Raw genomic sequence first — 18733 nt, 5'->3', positions numbered from 1 at the left:
GCCTAGTATTTTGTCCGTCCTGAAATTTGATTCAGAAGTTCGGGATCCTGGAAGACAAAAAGCAAACGGAGGGGGAGGGAAGAAAGGCAGACGAGGACGGAGGGTTTTTTTTTTAAACTGCGAGGAGAGTAAACTCACCCAAATACTCCGCAACCTCCGACTAAAGTAAGTTCATTTATAAGAGTAACGCTTCTTGTTCCGCTGATTTGCACATTTGGGAATTTCGTTTCGCCAAAGTGAGGCAGGTTTGTCTGTGAAATGAAATGAATCGCTTTAATTGCTGCTGGATGCCACAAAATACACGATTCGTGATTTGTGAATGACTTGTCCTTTACGCGTAGCTTTCACGCGTGCGTTTTGCCCTCATTTATTTATCTATCAATAAATGAGGTGTTTCCTGCAGCTGCTACACTGAGCCCGAGAAGCTTCGTGGAGGAGGCATCGTATAAAGTTTTTGTTTTCAGAGAGTGGCTCAACACTGAGGGGAAAGTTATTTTTCAGCGGGTTTTAAAGCCACATACCCCTCTCCGCCCCCTACGCGCCACATCCAGGCCAGCTCCGATAACCGCCACCGACATTTATTCCTTCAGACCTTCAAGCCCCGTGGCTCCTAATTGATCTCTATACATGGTAAGGTCCTCGCTTGTTTGGAGAAACGTCGCCGTGCGCGCCCGCTCTGCGCCACAGTTGGATGTGCGCCAAGAAAACCCAGAGAAAAATGCTCCAGATTCAATCTGCAGATGTTAATGAAGCCTTTGAAGACAAAGGCGCGTGACTGATGTTATTTTACGCACACCTGGCAGACGCTTTTGTCCAGTAAGTGCATTTTATGTGCTTTAGAGTTCATAAGTGCTGGAAACATTCGCCCGTGTGTATGCATATGTGTAGAAAAACAGTCATAAATGAATATATATTTATAGATTGTATTTACTGTGTTTGTTGTGCAGTTGTAATACAGGAAAAGGTACAGTGTTACAATAACTGATTAGGATTATTTGTGATATCAATAGTGGAGTTGAAGTAGTCCATGAAGAGCCATAAAGGAGATGTTCCAGTAAGCTGCTTCTGTGCTTTTTTAGACCTTTTAAACTAACTTGAACATCTCTGGTTCAGTTTCACATCATGAGATGGGAACAGGTGAAACTTTGCCCTGTTTCATCCTCCAGAGTTCTCTTAGAAGAAAGCTAAAGTCTGACCTCACAGTAGCAATGTAACACAAGATTTTCCATGAGTTTCTGAATTGAAATTCCATCAGTGTTATGATCCTGTGTTCTTTGGATTTGAAATATTTGTTCTTAAAATTTGTAGCTTCTAAAACTTTGGTCAAAGCTGCCAGGACAGGAAATACTTTTTTACAAGATGCCGAGAACTGATTATCAGTACTGACGGGACGTGTGGTGACATCCAAACTTCAAAATATAACTTTAGAGATTCCTGATGGTGACACACTGAGCAGTCTGAGCACATTGCTCAAGAAAGATTAGAAACAGGGGGGACGTTATGTGAATACTTCCAGTGCCTTTAAATCTTGTTAATAAACACATTATGTCTCATTTGTTTAATCAGTATGTGAGTAAAAACACATTTAACATTCCTCTCTGTTTCAGTTTTGCTCGGCAGGTCAGCTGTTTGTTGTAGCTTCATGGTTTCGAGCTTCATATCCCTCAAAATATCGATTTGCTCCTTTAGGCGAAAACGGTCAAAGCATATTTATTACGCCTCTGCAGTGCTTTCCATTTTACTACATAGATATTTGAGTCATCCTGCTGCGAAATACGAGCCAAAAGGAAGCTTTTAACTAATAATAAGCTCCCTCCAAAGTATTGAAACCTGCAGATTCACAGTCTTGTGTGTGATACATTTAAAGGATGCAGGGCAACAGCGCGGTGCACACCAGCCACCTTCTGGACTTCCCACTGTAGATCATAAAGCTGGAGTCTGCGATTATTGTGACGTGCTTCGGTGTGCACGAGAGTGTGACGCATTCGTGTGCTGATTTCCTGAGTTTCTCTACTGACAGGGATTCAAACCTGATGAGAAAGTGTTCCCAACAGAAACAGGGGAAGATAAACTTTGACATCCTGTCAGTGATGATTATTGTATAACCATGTGCATAAACCCATAATTTCCTCTATCCTCCCCCCAAAAAAGCCCGCGTAAAGTCCCAGTGAAGTTTTTGAGTGTAAGTGTCTCTCTCAGCGCTGACCTTTCCCCTGAGGTCAGGGCTATTCTGGTCAGGACAAACAGATTCCTGAAGTAGGATATAAATTGGGCCTTACAGGTAGAAGAAAAGGGCAAAGAATCATAAAGCCCACATGTGACAGCGGAGGCTTGAAAGAAAGCGGATTACTGACGATATTTAAGGGAAAATAAAGATGAATCACTGTGTTTTCTCGGGGATATTTTTTCAGACGTGTGTATTAATCAAGCTTTTCTGACACTTTGGGGAATTAAGGTGATTTTCTCCCTCACTCTTGTCTCTTTCTGCAGTCTGATGTTTTAAACTGATCTTGGCCTGATTTCCACCTGGACCTCTTCCTGCTCCTCTCAGGCTCTGTGACTATGAGCACCTCGGGGCTTCAGGCCACTAACCGGCAGAATGCGAAGGAGCTCGACAGCATGAAGGAATCCATCAGCGATATCATCAACCAGCTCCAGGACATCGACCCGGCCAGGCTCTCCTTTTCCCCCTTCCTGGATCTGGACACTCAGATCTCTTTGGCTCCGGTGTCAGACAGCCCCGAGTCGTCAGTGGAGGAGCTGCACTCGTCCTCCCACTCTGTCTCCGGCTCCCAGCGCTCGCTGGAACCGCCACCAGCGACGGATCAGCCAAGGAGTGAGTTATTGCCGCTGCTTTTTACTGTCTCCTGGTCGGAGCTGTAGGATTTGAAGGGAGGCCAGAGCAAATTAGCAAAAGCTAAAGTGGGATTGAGTCCAGGCTGGATCCAAATAGAGTTAGGACAGAACCTGCAGAGGAAAAAAAGCATTGTTTGTGTTGAATGGAATAAGTTAAGTGCAATTATATCACAAAAACATTAAGAAAAAACAAGTTAATTCATTTTCCTGAAGAGAAAAACTTTTAAAATCCTTGGCTTTAGTCAGATTTTGGAAAAATCAGCTTTTAATTCTGAGTAAAATATCATAAAAACTTGAGTTGTGCTTTAGGAAATTGAGCTTTTTTTTTGTAAACAAGACAAACATTCTTATAATTATATTTAATATTTGTGTGAGAGAACCAAGTCCAAGCTGTGAGGGAAACAGTTAAAGTGCTGTTGGTGGGTGACTCCCATCTGTAATGTGAAGTGTCCGGATGTTTGTAACCCTCCTCAATAGCTTCTGGTGTTTAATGGGTGCTGTTTTGTGTCCTTGCAGCAGCGGCGGTCTGGATGTTTTTACGTTTTGGTCCAAACCCTTTTTCTAGAGCTTTAATTTGTGTCTGAGGGCTTCTGTTGGTCTTTGGGCTCTCTTCTGCATATAGCACCCGTCAGATGCTTAATTAGAAGTGAATGAAATGTAATGAAAATTAAAGATGACACGTGGTTTTTGTGGCCGTCGGGATGGACCTCATGATGTATGACTTTACTTTTTATAAACAAATCCCATTTAAAGACCAAAACCAACAGCGAGTTGGTGCAACCATCTACACTTTAGATAGGTAGATTTTTAAAGAAGTATCTGTACAGGACTATTTTCTGTGTATTAAAACACAACCCTTTGGTTAAACTATGTCACACTTTTAGTATACAGAAAATTTAATTCCTTTCATTGGTTATTGGTTGTTTTGGCCATTTTCATTAGATTATTTGACAGTAATGCAAATACACTCACATCGACCCGTCCAGGCTCTCCCTCTCCCCCTTCCTGGATCTGGACATTCAGATCTCTTTGGCTCTGGTGTCAAACAGGCCAGTTCATTAGGGACACCTTGCTAGTACCAGGTTGGGGCCCTTTTTTGTCTTCTGGTTCTTTTAGGGCATTGATTTAACAAGGTGCTGAAGTTTGATTGAGATTTGTTGGCTGCACATCTATGACATCAATCTCCCGTTCCACCACATCCCAAAGGTGCTCTATTGGATTGAGATCTGGGGGCCGTTTGAGTGCAGTGAACTGATTATCTATCAGCTCGGAGCACTCTAAAAGGTCACCTCTGACATCAACAAGGCATCCAGAGCGCTGCTGCTCACTGGATTGCTTCCCTTCGTCAAACCATTGTGTTGTGCAAGAAAATCCCAGCAGATGAGCAGTTTCTGAAATATTCAGATCAGCCTGTCTGACACCGACAATCCTGCCGCATGCAAAGTCACTTAAATCACCTTTTTTTTTTCATTCTAGTGCTCAGTTTGAACCTCAGCAGGTGGTTTTGATCATGTCTTCACGCCTAAATGCACTGAGCTGCTGCCATGTGATTGACCTAATAAAATGGCCCGGGAATGCATATATCATTACTACAGCTCAACCAAAGATGAATTACAGTTCAAAGTAATTATTAGACTCTTTATTGGTTCATTTAAATATTTTGATATATCTTTATTCCACACATATTTTCAGTAGCATTGAAACGACTAGAGAAATAACTAAAACATGATAACAAACCTTTCAAATATAGATTTCACAAATGTGTACACAAAGCCAGCCTGTTAAGGACACTGTGTATTAGGCTAATATTACCTACTGTTTACATGCTTCGAATACTAAACTATGAACAGTCATTTCTGAGCAGGCCAGCAGCCTGCAGAAATCCAGCCTTATAGTAAATGTAATTAGTGCGTGAGCACCGCAGTTCAACCATGTAAACTAGAGCTGCCACTAATTGCTCCCCCCCCCCGGACAATTAGTGGGCAGGCCTAACCATCATCAGAGTAATCTTGTAAGAACAGTTTATATGAGTATTTCGACTCTGCTTTGTATTTTGAAAGTAAGAAAGTGAATGATTGATTGGAGTAAGTCTGCAGCTGATTGCTTTTGATGTTTTTTTTTAAAATGTGCTCTGATTCGAACAGGCTCTGCTCCTTGCCACCAGCAGTCTGGCGTCAGCCTCCCAGAAGAGCCTCGAGCACATCGTGGGGAGGAGGGGGAGCTGGATCAAACTCTTTCCAGTCCTATCATCACGGCGCGCAATTTGGACGCCGCCACGGAAAACTGCGTCGGCCCTCCAACCCCGGCCTCTCAGGGAGACATTCCCAATGGCACAGACGCACCGAGATGGAGTCCAGAATCCACCAATCTGGACTGCACTGTGGACGAGGGTCGGCCTCTGATAGGGCCGCCGCCGGAGAGCGTGGAGCTGGCTGTGTGGAGCTCCGAGGGCCGGGGAGAGACTTGCATGGCTGCACGGGAGGCTTCGGATCGGGGGCGATGCCGCTGCTGCCAGTGCACATGCTGTCAGAGCAGCCGAGTCCCCGCTTTCTTCTCGGTGCTGGCCTCGCTTCTGTGTGCATCCGGGATCCTCTATGCGCTCTATTTCTACGTGCCCATCAAACCCCCTGACTTCCCTGACGTAACCAGCCGCATCGTTTTCACCTTGTGCTGCTGTGTGGTGGCCACTGTCCCCATCCTGCTCGGTATGCGTCTCACAAACACACACACACCTGCACGCTGACATTCAAAAACAGCCATGTGAGAGCCTTGAATGAAAGATAATGATTAAGAAAGGATTTGGTTTGTCTGGCTGCTTTGTCTTGGAATGCTTCAGTGTCTCCTGTCCTCTTTAATTTCATGCGCTTTCAGCCTCAGTAGCAGCAGACGTCTCCCAGGCCTCTGGGGAGAAGCATAATTTCCTTCTCCTTCACATAGCTTTAAATGGAATCTACAATAAGAGGCTGGCTGTGTCCCTCATCTCCCAGGCTGTGGCCTAATTGTTCAAGAACATTTTAATCACTTCCCAACCGAGAGTGACTCGGAATAAGAGGGCAGGTGGTAAAAAAAATAAAGGTCAGGCTGGTGGCTGTGAGGAGTATTTGCATGTGGGCCAGTCTGCTGGCGTTTGCTTCACATTCAAATGATGGAATTGCAAAAACAAAGTGTGCTGTCAGGACGAGCGCGCTGTTTGCGGAAAGATGGCCCAGATTCAAGATGCTAACTGACTTATTGCTCCTTTATCCCTCGCAGCAATGCTCATGGGTGCAGCCTGCCAGTTCTGCAACGGCTCCTTCGATCTGCAGGAGTCGTTTCCCAGAAGAGGTGCGGTTCAGCAGCTTTTCGTCACCACGTCCCTGGAGCAGTTACTCCTCTATGTCCTGAACCTTGTTGTTATGGCTGCGTTACTGCCTCAAGACCAGCTGAAGTTGGTGCCTATCCTGGTCATAATGTTCATCTTTGGAAGGTGAGGCTCAAAAGCGAGAAAGGTGGAAAGCTCCTGTGAGCCAGTGGGGTTGGTCCGACCTTACCGGATACACGATTAGTTTTTTATTTCTTCCTCTTCTGTGGTCACTCTCTTCCCCATTCTAGCCATTTGAATTACCCACTGTGGATGGGCCTGCTAGCTGCTGGCTTGTTGGAGGACTTTACATAAACGTCTCAGCAGCCTCCGCGTCAGCTGAATTTCCATAATCCTTCTATCTGCGTAGCCGGAGTGCTACACAAATAAGGACCAATAAATCCGCCTAAAAGTCAGGTCTAGAATAACTCCACACTGTTACACACAGATCACTTTGTTCCCAGTAAAGAACTCTGACATTTTAAGATGAGACCGTGATGTCCGCACGGAGAGTTAACCCTGTAACGCCACGTGTATCATATTTGAGTTTTTGAGACCTCTACATCACCAGTAACACATTTTTAAGTAATAAATAGTGGATTTGGCAAATACGATATAAATGAAAACCCATATATGCAGATTAATATTTAATATCTTATTTTTTTTATTTGGCAGAAAAGTTGATAAAGACAGGCTTTATTGAATATTACACCTGCAACAACCTAAGAGTTTATAGCCATGCTGGCAGCCAGGCTTTCCTGTGAGCCCAGTGTTGTCATCAGTGTGCAAACACAGAGTTAGTACACTGAATAGGAAGAGTGCAAAATGCCAACCCCATGTTGAAACTAGACAGAGGTAAAGGGGACCAAGACCAGTTGTCAAAAGGTTAATTACTTTTTGTTACAGTAAAATTTTTTTACAAAAATAAAAAGGAAACCAATTTTGAGCCAGCACTTTAAGAAAAGGTTATTGAAAGATGTTTCAGTGATCAGTAGTTCATGTAAAAGTGTGACAACCACATACGTTTTCTCCAAAAGCCACGGAGTTTATCCTCTGTGCACGATAAATGACGGCGATGGCGTTGAGATAGTTATTTTAGTCCAAAACGATGCACTGACAGGCTGACACTGCCGTTTGTAGAGCCACGCCACTGACAGGGCTAAAAATGAACACAACCACTGTCATTAACAAACCCAAAGAGAAGCTCTGGCTCTGCGTCACAGAGCAGTGCAGAGCTCAGACTGCGAGCCTCAAAATTTGCCAGTTTTACAAAGTGAAGTTGGTTTGTGCATCTGATTTATCAACCGTCTTATTAGATATTAGTTAGGCCTCATTTGTGACCTCTTGAAGTTTTGTCTCCTTTACTTTGGTCTCTAAGATCTGAGTGAAATGCAGCATCTGTCTCTTAACCTGCTCATTTAAACAGCCCGTTGCTGACTGCGTCTGCAATGCTGTTTGATGCTGGACGGGTATTACTCAGTTGGTTTTTAAAGCTGAGCAGCTGTCTGCTGTGGCCAGTAAAAAACGAGAGTACAAAAAAAACCCAGTAAAACTGTGGTTTTGAAAGTTGCTATAAACTGCTGAGAGCTGTTTGTGTTATTGCACCCACTCCCAAAAAAAGGTCCATTTATGACCCTACAAATCGATTGTAGCAACATTTATTGCAGTGCAATGAAAGGCGTATATGTATTTTGGGAGACTTTATGTAAAAATATGGAGTTATTAATCATGTCTGGCAGACTGAGCTTAGCAGATTGGAGGTAACGCTGGTGGGGAAGCTGTGAGTGTCTGATTTCCTGTTTGATGTTTTCTTTTCGTGCTCCTCAGGCTTGTTTACTGGGTCGCCCTGAACACGTGCGTCTCCTGGCGAGGCTTCGGCTCCGGCCTGAGCGTCTTCCCGCTCCTCGCCATGGTGGCTCTCAATCTGTTCCTTGTGTACATGCTCCATCTCAGAGAGCCACTTTTTGGCTCTCAGGACGTCCTCTATAATCAGGTCACCCCCTCTTCCTGGTCATCACAGAGCCCGAGTGCCACACCAGACATCCTGGACGCTCAGTGAAGAGGCGAGCTGCCTGCTTCCTTCTCCGAGAGGAGGAGATCTTTCCAAAAATAGCCCATTCCTGTGGTCTGCAGTTCAGCACAGCTACCCGTGCTGCCACTGCAACCCCCGACTATGTGACAGCTTGACTTGTGTTTTCTTGCTCCTCCCTATACACAACCTTTTATGTGGATTCATGCTTATTATCTGAAATGCAAGAGCTCCGCCTGCTAGTGGCTGGAGACGCCTTTGAACAATGCTGTAGTCATAAAACATTTGTTCTTTTAAGCTATTTCTGTGCCTACATTTAATGTTTTGAACTCTAAATACTTAAAAGCTCTGCTATATATACATACATATATATGGCTGGATTTGGTTTGACTGAAACACGAGCAAAGCAGCTGCAGTTGTCAGACTTTATTATTATTTGACAAAGTTTGTACATGATGAAGACAGAATAAAAGCCATTTTGTAAAAAAAAAAAAAAAAAAAAAAAAACGAATGAAAAAATGCCTTGCCGTTGTTGGTTTTCCATTGACCGCTCGTTGCTTTTCCCTTGGCTGAGCGTCTATTCCTGGAGAGACGGCGGCGTGCGTTTTCAGAGCTGGGACTGTCATTATGTGATAATAACGTGCTCCATCTCCACCCTGCTGGCGTCCTCGCTGCTGCTGATGAACTTGCTCGGTTTGTGGCACTAAAACGGGGCCAAAACAAAAACGAGATGAGACACAGTGCCTTTTGTCTGACAACTGACACTCGACTGGAGAATACCCAGGGATCCAGATTACTATAATTACAGCAGATTTGTTGACCGGAGGTATTCACTGAATCTGAATGCACATTTTTCACCGTCAAATCCAGAGATTTATTTGAGTTTTCCAAATAGCAGTAAAGATTGAACCACACTCACGCACGTTACAAACAACCAGCACACAGGTTTGTCAGCGTCAGACTAAATAACCGGCTCTAAAGGTATCTGAGCACGGAGCACAGTGAGAGGGGAACACAGACGTTTTGATGCGTTTCAGAGTGAATGCCTGACATTACTTTGCAAATGACTGTTTATTAAAAGACCTTTACTTTCTTATACATTAATGTGCAAAAGTCTTGAGCCACCACTCTTTTGTTTTTCTTCAAAATACTTTGCTTCCAAGCAGCCAGACTGTCTGGTCATTTTTAAAAGTGATAAAAAGGCACCTAACTCAGCAGATGAACCTGCATTGGTTAAATATCACACTTGGCAAAGAAATTGTATCTTAGTAGCAGAATGTCACAATAACTCATAATTTGTTCCAGTTTCTTTAGTTGAATCTACAAAAAAATCCAAAGAAAGTAACATTTTTGCCATAGCAAAGTGAATCCCAAAGAGCCACGAGCCAGAAACTGGACATGGTGAGCAGAAACAGGACAAATGGGGGACTAAAGAAGAAGTCATGTCCATCTACTGACCATCAGACGTGGTCTCAGTGGGAGGATGGATGGATGTCAGAAACCATTCTTAAGAAAGGGAAACAGGAAGAAAAGGCAGTGGTATGTCAAAGTATGTCAACTCTATGGAATCAGAAAACAGAACGAAAGAAAGCCGACATCCAAAGAAGAGCTTTGAGAAGTCTGGAGAAATATTTCAGAAGAAAGAAAGAAAGTTTGCCTGAGAGTTCAGCCTGTGTTGAAGAATAAGTCAAGTCAACCATGTACAGTGGTACAGTACAGAGTGATATGAGACAGCGTTCCTCCGAGACCCTGGTGCTACACATGACATATAACAGACAAGCACGGGACTACGTAAAAGTGCAATGTGCAAAAAATTGCAAAAATAAACACGACAAGACAGTGCAACACTAGACAGAACAGGACGATACAGACACAACACAGTGCAATGGAAATGTGCAAAATGTTGAGTATTGTGCAAAAGTAACTTGGTGTCTGTAGGGGTGTGCGTGTGCGTGTGTGTGTGTGTGTGTGTGTGTGTGTGTGTGTGAGAGAGAGAGAGAGAGATACTACAGATAAGTGCTTGGTAGTGATGTGTATGAAGGTGTACGTGTGTCAGTCCAGTCACTGAGTGTTCAGGAGTCTGACAGCTTGGGGGAAGAAACTGTTCCTCAGTCTGGCAGTGATTGCCCGGATGCTCAGCAGGGTGAAGAGTGTGTGTATAAATAATAAAGGTGGTGAATAAAGGTGGTAACACCAAATACTGACTTTTTAAATCTTGTTAGAATTGTACAAACTGTTTTTGTCTTCTGTATTTCCATGCATGTTTGCAAATGTTTCACCTATTTTCCCATTTCCCAAAATATAAAGAAATTAGCTCAAGACTTTTGCACAGGACTGTATATAACATCAAATTTGGGGATTTCCTCAACATGTTTCCAAACAACTTTGAATAAATTTCATCTGTCGCAAACTTCCTGTTCTATAAGCTGCTTTCAGAGTCAGTTGAAGTTCTGGATTTTTTTGGCAAGCAAAGTAATTCAAGATTGAGCTTCTTTTTTCACACTAAATGACTCATCGTAAAATAAATAGGAGATTAATGGACGATCTGCTTGCTGCGCTGCTTCTCGTCTGTTCTGCTTTCATTTAATTTCAGATAAATTATTTTAAATCTGCACATAAAGATGTTAGATTAGCTTCCCATTCATCATTTCCATCCTCCTCCTGATAGAATTAAGAGGAAACATTGGTTGTTGTAGTTGTTGGACCCCGGTCCACGTGTCAGTTTATTTATTCCTGCAGGAACTCGGAAACAAACCATCACTCTAAGTCAGCAAATGAACAGAAAATTAACCATTTAAACACTTTTAGACATTTAAATCTGTTTACAGAGATGGATCAGGAGATTAATGAGACACAAGTTAGACCGTGCAGGACCTCTCGCTCTCTGCTACCAAACTGAAACCACAGACTGCTGCTTTCAGCCATTGAGCAGCTCCAATAATAAGTCAGGCGCTCCTGCAATGTTTGATGTTATTTTGCTCTAATGCTGGTGCGAACCTTTGGTGTGGCTGTGCTCTGTTTTCATGGTGCAACACTCACATGAATTGAGACAATAAGTTTAACATCATCTGTGATCGTAAAGTAATGAAAAAAGAGTCAACACGGACATATTTTAAATATAATCAAGCACACACAGGATCATATTGTTACTGCAGCAGCTATAAATCAGCCCTGGGTAACATGACAGCGTTATTTGAGTGTGATAGATTTGATTTAATAAATGTATTTGTTATGACAACATGCTCCTGAATGCAGCTCAACCAGTAGAGCCAGGCTGTTCCTGCTGCTGCTCTGATTACCTGACATGTAAGTGAAAGTCAAAGCAACCTCAACCTCAAATGGTTTACTTTTTGTTTCCTTTGCACAGAAACTTAAGTTGCACCTCAAACTGTGGGGTGGGACCCAGTGATGGGCCACTGTAGGTGGGATGTAACTGATAAAATCATGCATCAGATGTGGGGCATCTCAGAAAACGTGTGAGGCTCAGTGAGTTAACCTCAGTCTGAATGTGTCACGGTGACAGTATCTGTGGATACTCTTTAGCATTGCAGAGGTTTTTACAAATGCATACCTACACATATACATGAAAAACTACAGTCATAAATCACCCTCGGAGACGTTCAAGTCTGTCAGTAGCAATGTGCCTCCACTGGAGGCGCCAAACAGCTATCTAAAGACTCAATAACTGTGATCAGTCTATTTAATAATATTATAGACATCTAGACACGTATGTACTGATTTTATGATTATTTAAGAGTTATAATAATATACTAATTTGAAAAAAACATTATTTTAGGCTACAGAATATATTTTATTATGATATGCTGTTATTCTTGTATTTGACAGGTAAAATGTGACCCTAACATGGCCTTCTGAAGCATCAGACCTGTTTGGTTGCTGGTTAAATGCTCAGGGTTGCACTGTGACACAGATTTCCGATCTTTTTGAAAATTCAGTATTTCTAAAAGTCAGAGTCTAAAAATGTTCCCCAGTATTGTATTAGTACTTTTAGGGATTATTGTTTGTCTGTTTTTTGGTTTTTGATTATGAGTCTCTGAGGACTTGAGCTGGTTTAAAGTGCGCAGATCGAATATGTGGTTGTTGTCACGTGGCAGCAGCGCCCTCAGCTGCTCGCGCTCTGACACGACAAGAGCCCGTTTGACGTAACCAGAACCTCCAAAGATGGCGGCGTTGGTAGGTGAGTGATGTTTTGACTGAAACTACACGCTTTTCTGTAGTCGTTGGTGTCTTTTTATACTCATGCTGCTGTGAGTATTTTAAAAATGAGCCCAGGGGAGTGAACTGCGCGGCGGCTTGGCTGCGTTTGACGGCCGGTTTGTAACTTTTAAGGAAAGCGCCGCTGACCTTGCTCTGTCTGTGTTAGCATAGCGGCTAGCCATGTTAGCATGCAGTAGTCACATTAAACAGATATTAAAACAGGCTTGGACAAATGTCGTGTTTAAACCACCCAGACTGCTGTTATTTTAGTTTACTAACGACTGCATCCATACTGGATTAAAGCTGGTGGCTCCCAGTGCAAGACGACAGGTTCGAAGTGCTGATCATGGAACCAAACTTCGTGTAAAAACTTTACAATTTTAGGATTGTCACCCGAGTTTGCGATCACCATAGCTTAAGAAGCACAAGTTAAAGACTTTTTGAAACGAGGCAGAAATTTTCGACTTTTCGGCTTTAATTTGATATGTTACAGACAGCAAGAAAACTAATACCTTTCTATTCCTAGATTTTTTTTTCTCCCCACCCTAAGGTTATAATAATATTTAAGTGTTAAATAGTGTTTTTGGTGGATTGTCAACAGCTGGGTGCTGACATTACTTTAAGTGAACAGATGTTGCAGTGTAGTTGCAACAACTGTAGTTGCAGAGAAAGTGTTTCTCGTGTGCAGACATGGTGCTGCTCCTATAGCTTGCAAAAATCCTTCTTTGCATAGTTTGAGCAAAGGCCCCATTTATACACCTCTAGCTCTTGCACTCTCTCTAGTTGTTAAAGTTTCTTCACCTTGTGTAATAATGTGTTCTGTATTTATTTTGCAGCACCTCGCCTGGCCATATTTGGCTCTTTTTCAACAAGGTAAGAACCTTCTAATCTGGTTCCTTGTATTGAAACCGATTCTAATCCGGCCTTGTCCTGCTTACAGCTGTTACAGCATCACACACTTCATAAGAGGTTCTCTTTATACTTGTGTACAAATGCATTCTGTATGCGGTCATCTTAAAAAAAATAAAATAACAAAAGGTAGTCACAAATATAGAGTAGACCCGATTTTACTTCTCAACATTCTGAATTTGTTATTGGAGAAAATAACAAGATGAAGCAACCTCCACAAAAAACAAAGACTGAAACATTTGCTGTTAGGTTTTATTCCTCCACACTGGCAAGCAGCAGCAGCCAGCCTGCGAGTTAATCCTTTAAAGCACCACCAGGTTTTGAAGGCTCAGGCAAAATTGCTATCGCATCGCCCTCAAAGAAATCCCCCCCATCTGTCCATCACCCGGTACCATCAAATGATGATAGCATTTCAAATGCTGTCTTTTTGTGAAGCTGAGAGCTTTTGTGGTGCATTATTTTATTGTTAGGAGTGGTTTTAACATTTAACATCCCGCTATGTCTAACTGTTACTTCTGTCCCCGCAGGCCCATTTCGGTTTTCGCTCTTCAGCACAAGAGCCTGCACAGCACTGCTAAAAATGATAACAACAGCACAAGGTGAGTTTATGAGAGAGATCCTGTGGTAACAGATACATTCAAACTACTACCATGGTAAAACTCTGCTCTCTCTCATTCCCCCCTCCTGCTTCTGCAGCGTGGTGCCAGCTAGAGAGAAAAGCACGGCTGTCGCTGCAGCCAAACCGACGTCTGTAGCCAGCAGCAAGGGCGAGTATGTGATCACCAAGCTGGACGACCTGGTTAACTGGGCTCGCAGGGTGAGTAGATGAGAAACTGTGAGCTGTGTTAACGTGCTGCATGTCTGGGTTAGACTCATGAGTATGTGCGCTGTGTTTTCATTACATGCCTAATGGAGAACAAAGCAGTCTGATATAAAGTACACATCTGGAAATAAAACCAAGTTCTCTGTCAGCATGTGATGTGACCCCTACATCACCTGAAGAACGTTGTAAATGTGTCACTGTAACTGTGGTATTATGGATCTTAACCCCCTGGGGTCAACTACTTCTGATTTTCTCTTTATATTTCACCTTTAAAAACTATTGACCTTGTCTTGTTTGGTATCATTTGTCTCAGTACAACTTCGCTTTTCTCTGTTCAGTTATTTTCTTATTTTTAGTAGTCACCTCATTGTTTTGCCACACAAAATCAAACAAATGACTACACTACATCTCAACTACACACTAACCATTCACTCCAAACACACTCAAAACTCACTATCGATATTGCTCTTGCTTTCTGCCGTCACTCCCCAAACTTTCCCCTCTTTCTAAGCACCCGAATGCCACATGTTGTCATATAATTTCTTTTGGTTGCCGTGGTGCATTTTCCCACCAATAGGAAAGGGGTGTCCTTTTTTTTTTTTTTTTGGTTTTTTTGTTTTTGTTTGTCTTTGTTCAAGGGCTGTCCTTTTTTCTTGATGCAACATCTGTTACAAAAGTATTTAGGAGAAAGTATGGTGCAAGTTGTTTAAAAAAAAAAAAGTTATGATAAAAAAAAGTTTATCATAACTTTTTTTTTTCTGGCTTATCAACAGAGTTTAAAAACTAGTATGCAGTTTGAAGTCCAGGCTTTCAACACGAGTTGAAACAGAGACTCAGCGAGGCTGCATCTTGCTGCTACGTCATCTTAAATCAGTTACGTGATTTAGACACTACAGCGTGACTACAGGGGGTTAAAGGGCCAAAAGTAACTTGCAGACTTGTTGCTTTCACATTAACATAATGCACATACAGAGCTAAGTACACCTTGAGAAAGTAAACGTCCTCAAAACCTTTATAACCCTGTGAACGTTGCGGCCTATTGCCCAGAAACTGCACAAACGATGACTGCTGTTTCCTCCTCAGAGCTCTCTGTGGCCCATGACCTTTGGCCTGGCTTGCTGTGCTGTGGAAATGATGCACATGGCGGCTCCCCGTTACGACATGGACCGTTTTGGAGTCGTATTCAGAGCCAGTCCCCGGCAGGCAGATGTCATGATCGTGGCAGGAACGTTGACCAATAAGATGGCTCCAGCCCTGCGCAAGGTGAGAAAAGGGCCTCCACTAATCATCATCATCATCACTTTCACCTAACTGCAGTTTAACTGATTAGCTGAAGTGTGAGGTTTGACTTGGGTTTGGGAATTGAAGGAGAAACAAAAAATGTGTTTTCACTCACAGCTTGTAGACATAGTCAGTGCTGTCTGTCTGCAGGATAGCTGAGCAAACGCTGGCTGGATTATGAGCAGCCTGCCGGTGGATTGAGTGACTGGCATGAAGCCGCCTCCAGCTGAATCTACAGATTAGTTCTTAGTTAGACATTATATAAGAGTGTCTGAACCGCTTCTTCTTCCCAACAGGTGTATGACCAGATGCCTGAGCCCAGATATGTCATTTCCATGGGAAGGTAAGTCCTGAAGAGATCTCCTCTAATCTTTTTATTCCAACCACTGATCCACTGATCAAGTCGTTCCTTTTTTTTGGGGGGGGGGGGCAGTTAAAGAAATATTAGGCTTCTGTGATAAAGAGACTGGATTAAAGTGCTGAAGCTGCTCGTTCCAAACTATGAAATTTTGAGTTGCAACCTATTAACTTTTGATTTAACGATAAATGTTTAGAAGCTGGTTTCTGCACCCATCTTTTCCGTCTTACAAAGACAAATAATCTGGCACGTTTGTAATTTTACTCTTGCACACTCTTAAATTGTGACGTTGTAGAGTCAGACCCTCACTGCAACACTAGCAGACTGAGGTGGATGGGGAAAAAAAAAAAAAAGATTTGAGGATCCCGACACCTTCAGATCATCACAATGAGCTTTTTAATGATCAGCTCTGCTAGGAATGAGAGAAGCAGCAAAATCAGAGTAAAGGAAGTCAAAAGACTAACAAAGCACTAAAGAACTGAAGAAGTGATTGAAAAGAAATACACTTAACCACCTAACAACACTTCTGCTCTTAGTGCACACAAAATTTGTCAACCAGATAAAACTAAGCCTGTCCCAGGTAGTGAAATGAGTGCTTCATGCAAATACAAACACTCATTACAACAACAGGATTATTGTTATAATCAAAGGAGAGAGATGATTTTAAGCTGTTCGCGTGAAATCACATCATCTCTGCTTCATGTAAATAAAGCAAACATGAGTGTGGTGGAAAAGCTGGAGTGGGTTTCTCACCACTCAGTCTTCAGACAGCAGCTGGGAAGCAGACTGGGCTGCAGTCTGAGGCTCAGCCAATCACACAATCAGAGATTGCAGAGGAGAAGGTCGAGCACAATCAAAGCAACGCTGGGTTTTAGGACACAACACATCTGTGTCATTAGGAATCCATAATTTAGCTGAACGTGAAACTCGGCAGTGTCTTTATTACTGCTGTGACGTTGACGTGAAATGTTGCTGCTGTTGTGTCACGTTTAAAGAAAGCTGATTGGATTTTTTTTCTTTTCCAGCTGTGCTAACGGAGGAGGCTACTACCACTATTCTTACGCTGTCGTCAGAGGCTGTGACCGAATCGTACCGGTGGACATTTATGTTCCAGGTAGAGTTTATTACAGAGAAAGGATAAAATTTGCACATTTTCTTATTAATGAAAGTGGAAAATGTACTCTAGACACCCAGTTAGTGGAGAGATATTTGTGGATTGCCATTTCTGTAGTCTGGTTATTAAGAATTACCAAATTAAGGGTTTCTGCTACCATATTGCAAGCCTCTTCAATCTGTGACCTTTTCCATCTTCATATATTTTCTGCTGGAGTGGAGCTGAACTGGCAACCAGTTAGATTTGAACCAATAAACCAAGTCAACCTTTATGAAAACGCCTGTAGGCCTTCAGTGGCTGACCTCTCTCGTGCTTCTGCTGCTGAATGATAGATTAAGATTTTGCAAAGAGATGTTGTTCTCACATTTGTTGGTGTGTTCACAGTCTGTGGTCTTGTGTTCCCCATCCACACTAGTCCAGATCAACATCTTTTTCATAGTAATAATTTATAAACACGGCAGCCTGGAGTCTGCTGGCTGGGGAAGGGGAGAGAAGCACTCATACTTGATCTGTAGCTGCAGTAGGAAAACTAGTAATTGTGTCATCAGCAGTAATCAAATATAGATGGTTTGATTGTTTTAAATAGGAGATGACTGCGCAATGCTAATGTCATTGTGCAATAATGTGGCGTCGTGTTTCTGTTGAAACATGCATTATTAGTACTTTTGCCTTGCAGGTTGCCCGCCCACTGCAGAGGCTCTTCTCTACGGGACTTTACAGCTGCAGAAGAAAATCAAGCGTGAGAAGAAATTAAAGATCTGGTACAGGAAATGAACAATCTGTATATGTGTGTGCGTCTGTTTGTAAACACTGTATTTCTGGTTGCATTTGGAGCGCTGCTCCTCCTCAATGTAGAGCTGCAGGAATGAACTTCATTAAAGTCTTTGTAATTTACAGACGGCACACGCTGCGTATTTAAATTACAGCTTTTAAATTGAATTCACGTCTTCAAGTAGCCATCAGAAAAACTGTATATCTCATCAGTCATTCATGAAGATAGAATATGAGTGACATATTTCAGAATCTTAAGTGTTATTTTCAATAAACTGAGCTTACGTGAAAACCTAGTCCCGTGCCAGCTGTCGTCATTTCTGATGCTGTGAACGCCAGAGCCGAGTCTCGGCCACCAGGGGGCTCCTGTGATCGCCAGCCCTGACCTTCACTGGTGTTTGTGGATTCTGCAGTGGTTGGAAGCAAAATACGCTTTTATTGTGTGCTGATTGTTTCGCTCTGAGGTTGATCTTTTAAAACGCACACAAAGGAGTAAAAAGGTTAGTGTATGTTTGCATGTACTGCTATAATGGAATAGGCTGACATTAACCCTAGAGCACTAATGTGCAGTTTTGTAACACTATCACTAATATCAGGTATATTTTAACCCTTATAATGTGCTGCCCATTAAAATACATGGCAAGCTGAATTACTCTTATTTTATTTTGCCTCTACAACATTCATAAACTGAAGAAAGGTAACCTATAAAATGGCTCTAAAGCAAAAACAAGAATGACGTGGGTGAAAATCGCCTATTGTAGGTGTCCTACAGTTAATATAGAGTTTTTTTTCCTAAAAGTTCAAACAAGAATTCACTTTATGGTTATCTACCGTGCAGCCATGAGAGCCAAGTATGAGTCACAATATAACCTGAAATGCATGTTTTTAAACTCTGGGAGGAAACCCAACAACCTGGTTGTTGAGACCGCTCTACCACTGTGCAATCAAAACACAAGTATGCAGGGATTCTTTACTGTGACTTCAGGGTCTTTGTTTTATGTTCTTCCATTAATCTGATTGTTTCAATTCCACAA

At 42.4% G+C, this 18733-nt stretch overlaps 2 protein-coding genes across 4 annotated transcripts; both read left to right on the top strand.

The window, feature by feature from the left end:
- Nucleotides 1–54: 54 nt before the first annotated feature.
- LOC134643299 (transmembrane protein 79-like) lies at nt 55–9378 on the top strand. 3 transcript variants are annotated; one of them, XM_063495601.1, is made up of 5 exons: nt 55–165; nt 2552–2836; nt 5001–5561; nt 6109–6322; nt 8024–9378. In XM_063495601.1, the coding sequence occupies exons 2-5, from the start codon at nt 2563–2565 to the stop codon at nt 8253–8255; spliced, it is 1281 nt and encodes a 426-aa protein (XP_063351671.1). In that variant the 5' UTR covers nt 55–165; nt 2552–2562; the 3' UTR covers nt 8256–9378. The 3 variants fall into 3 exon arrangements, with proteins under 3 accessions (XP_063351671.1, XP_063351669.1, XP_063351670.1); XM_063495599.1 differs by having other exon boundaries at nt 2491–2836; nt 8024–9377; XM_063495600.1 differs by lacking the exon at nt 55–165 and adding an exon at nt 720–816 and having other exon boundaries at nt 2491–2836.
- Nucleotides 9379–12337: 2959 nt separating this feature from the next.
- On the top strand, nt 12338–17995 carry ndufs7 (NADH:ubiquinone oxidoreductase core subunit S7). Its single transcript, XM_063495846.1, has 8 exons — nt 12338–12423; nt 13280–13316; nt 13880–13951; nt 14049–14169; nt 15259–15438; nt 15753–15799; nt 16840–16928; nt 17605–17995. The coding sequence occupies exons 1-8, from the start codon at nt 12408–12410 to the stop codon at nt 17700–17702; spliced, it is 660 nt and encodes a 219-aa protein (XP_063351916.1). The 5' UTR covers nt 12338–12407; the 3' UTR covers nt 17703–17995.
- The last annotated feature ends 738 nt before the right edge of the window (nt 17996–18733 follow it).

The sequence above is a fragment of the Pelmatolapia mariae genome, linkage group LG15 (genome assembly GCF_036321145.2).
Source record: "Pelmatolapia mariae isolate MD_Pm_ZW linkage group LG15, Pm_UMD_F_2, whole genome shotgun sequence".
NCBI lineage: Eukaryota > Metazoa > Chordata > Actinopteri > Cichliformes > Cichlidae > Pelmatolapia > Pelmatolapia mariae.
Note: the sequence above shows the minus strand (reverse complement) of the source record. Positions and strands in the feature narration are given on the sequence as shown.

Excerpts from the sequence above, each read along its gene's own strand:
- LOC134643299 (XM_063495601.1), top strand. The coding sequence starts at position 2,563 with ATGAGCACCTCGGGGCTTCAGGCCACTAACCGGCAGAATGCGAAGGAG. Across the intron at positions 2,837-5,000 it reads AGCGACGGATCAGCCAAGGA|GCTCTGCTCCTTGCCACCAG; the intron begins GTGAGTTATTGC and ends TGATTCGAACAG. Across the intron at positions 6,323-8,023 it reads ATAATGTTCATCTTTGGAAG|GCTTGTTTACTGGGTCGCCC; the intron begins GTGAGGCTCAAA and ends CGTGCTCCTCAG.
- ndufs7 (XM_063495846.1), top strand. Across the intron at positions 15,439-15,752 it reads TGGCTCCAGCCCTGCGCAAG|GTGTATGACCAGATGCCTGA; the intron begins GTGAGAAAAGGG and ends TCTTCCCAACAG. Across the intron at positions 16,929-17,604 it reads GGTGGACATTTATGTTCCAG|GTTGCCCGCCCACTGCAGAG; the intron begins GTAGAGTTTATT and ends TTTGCCTTGCAG.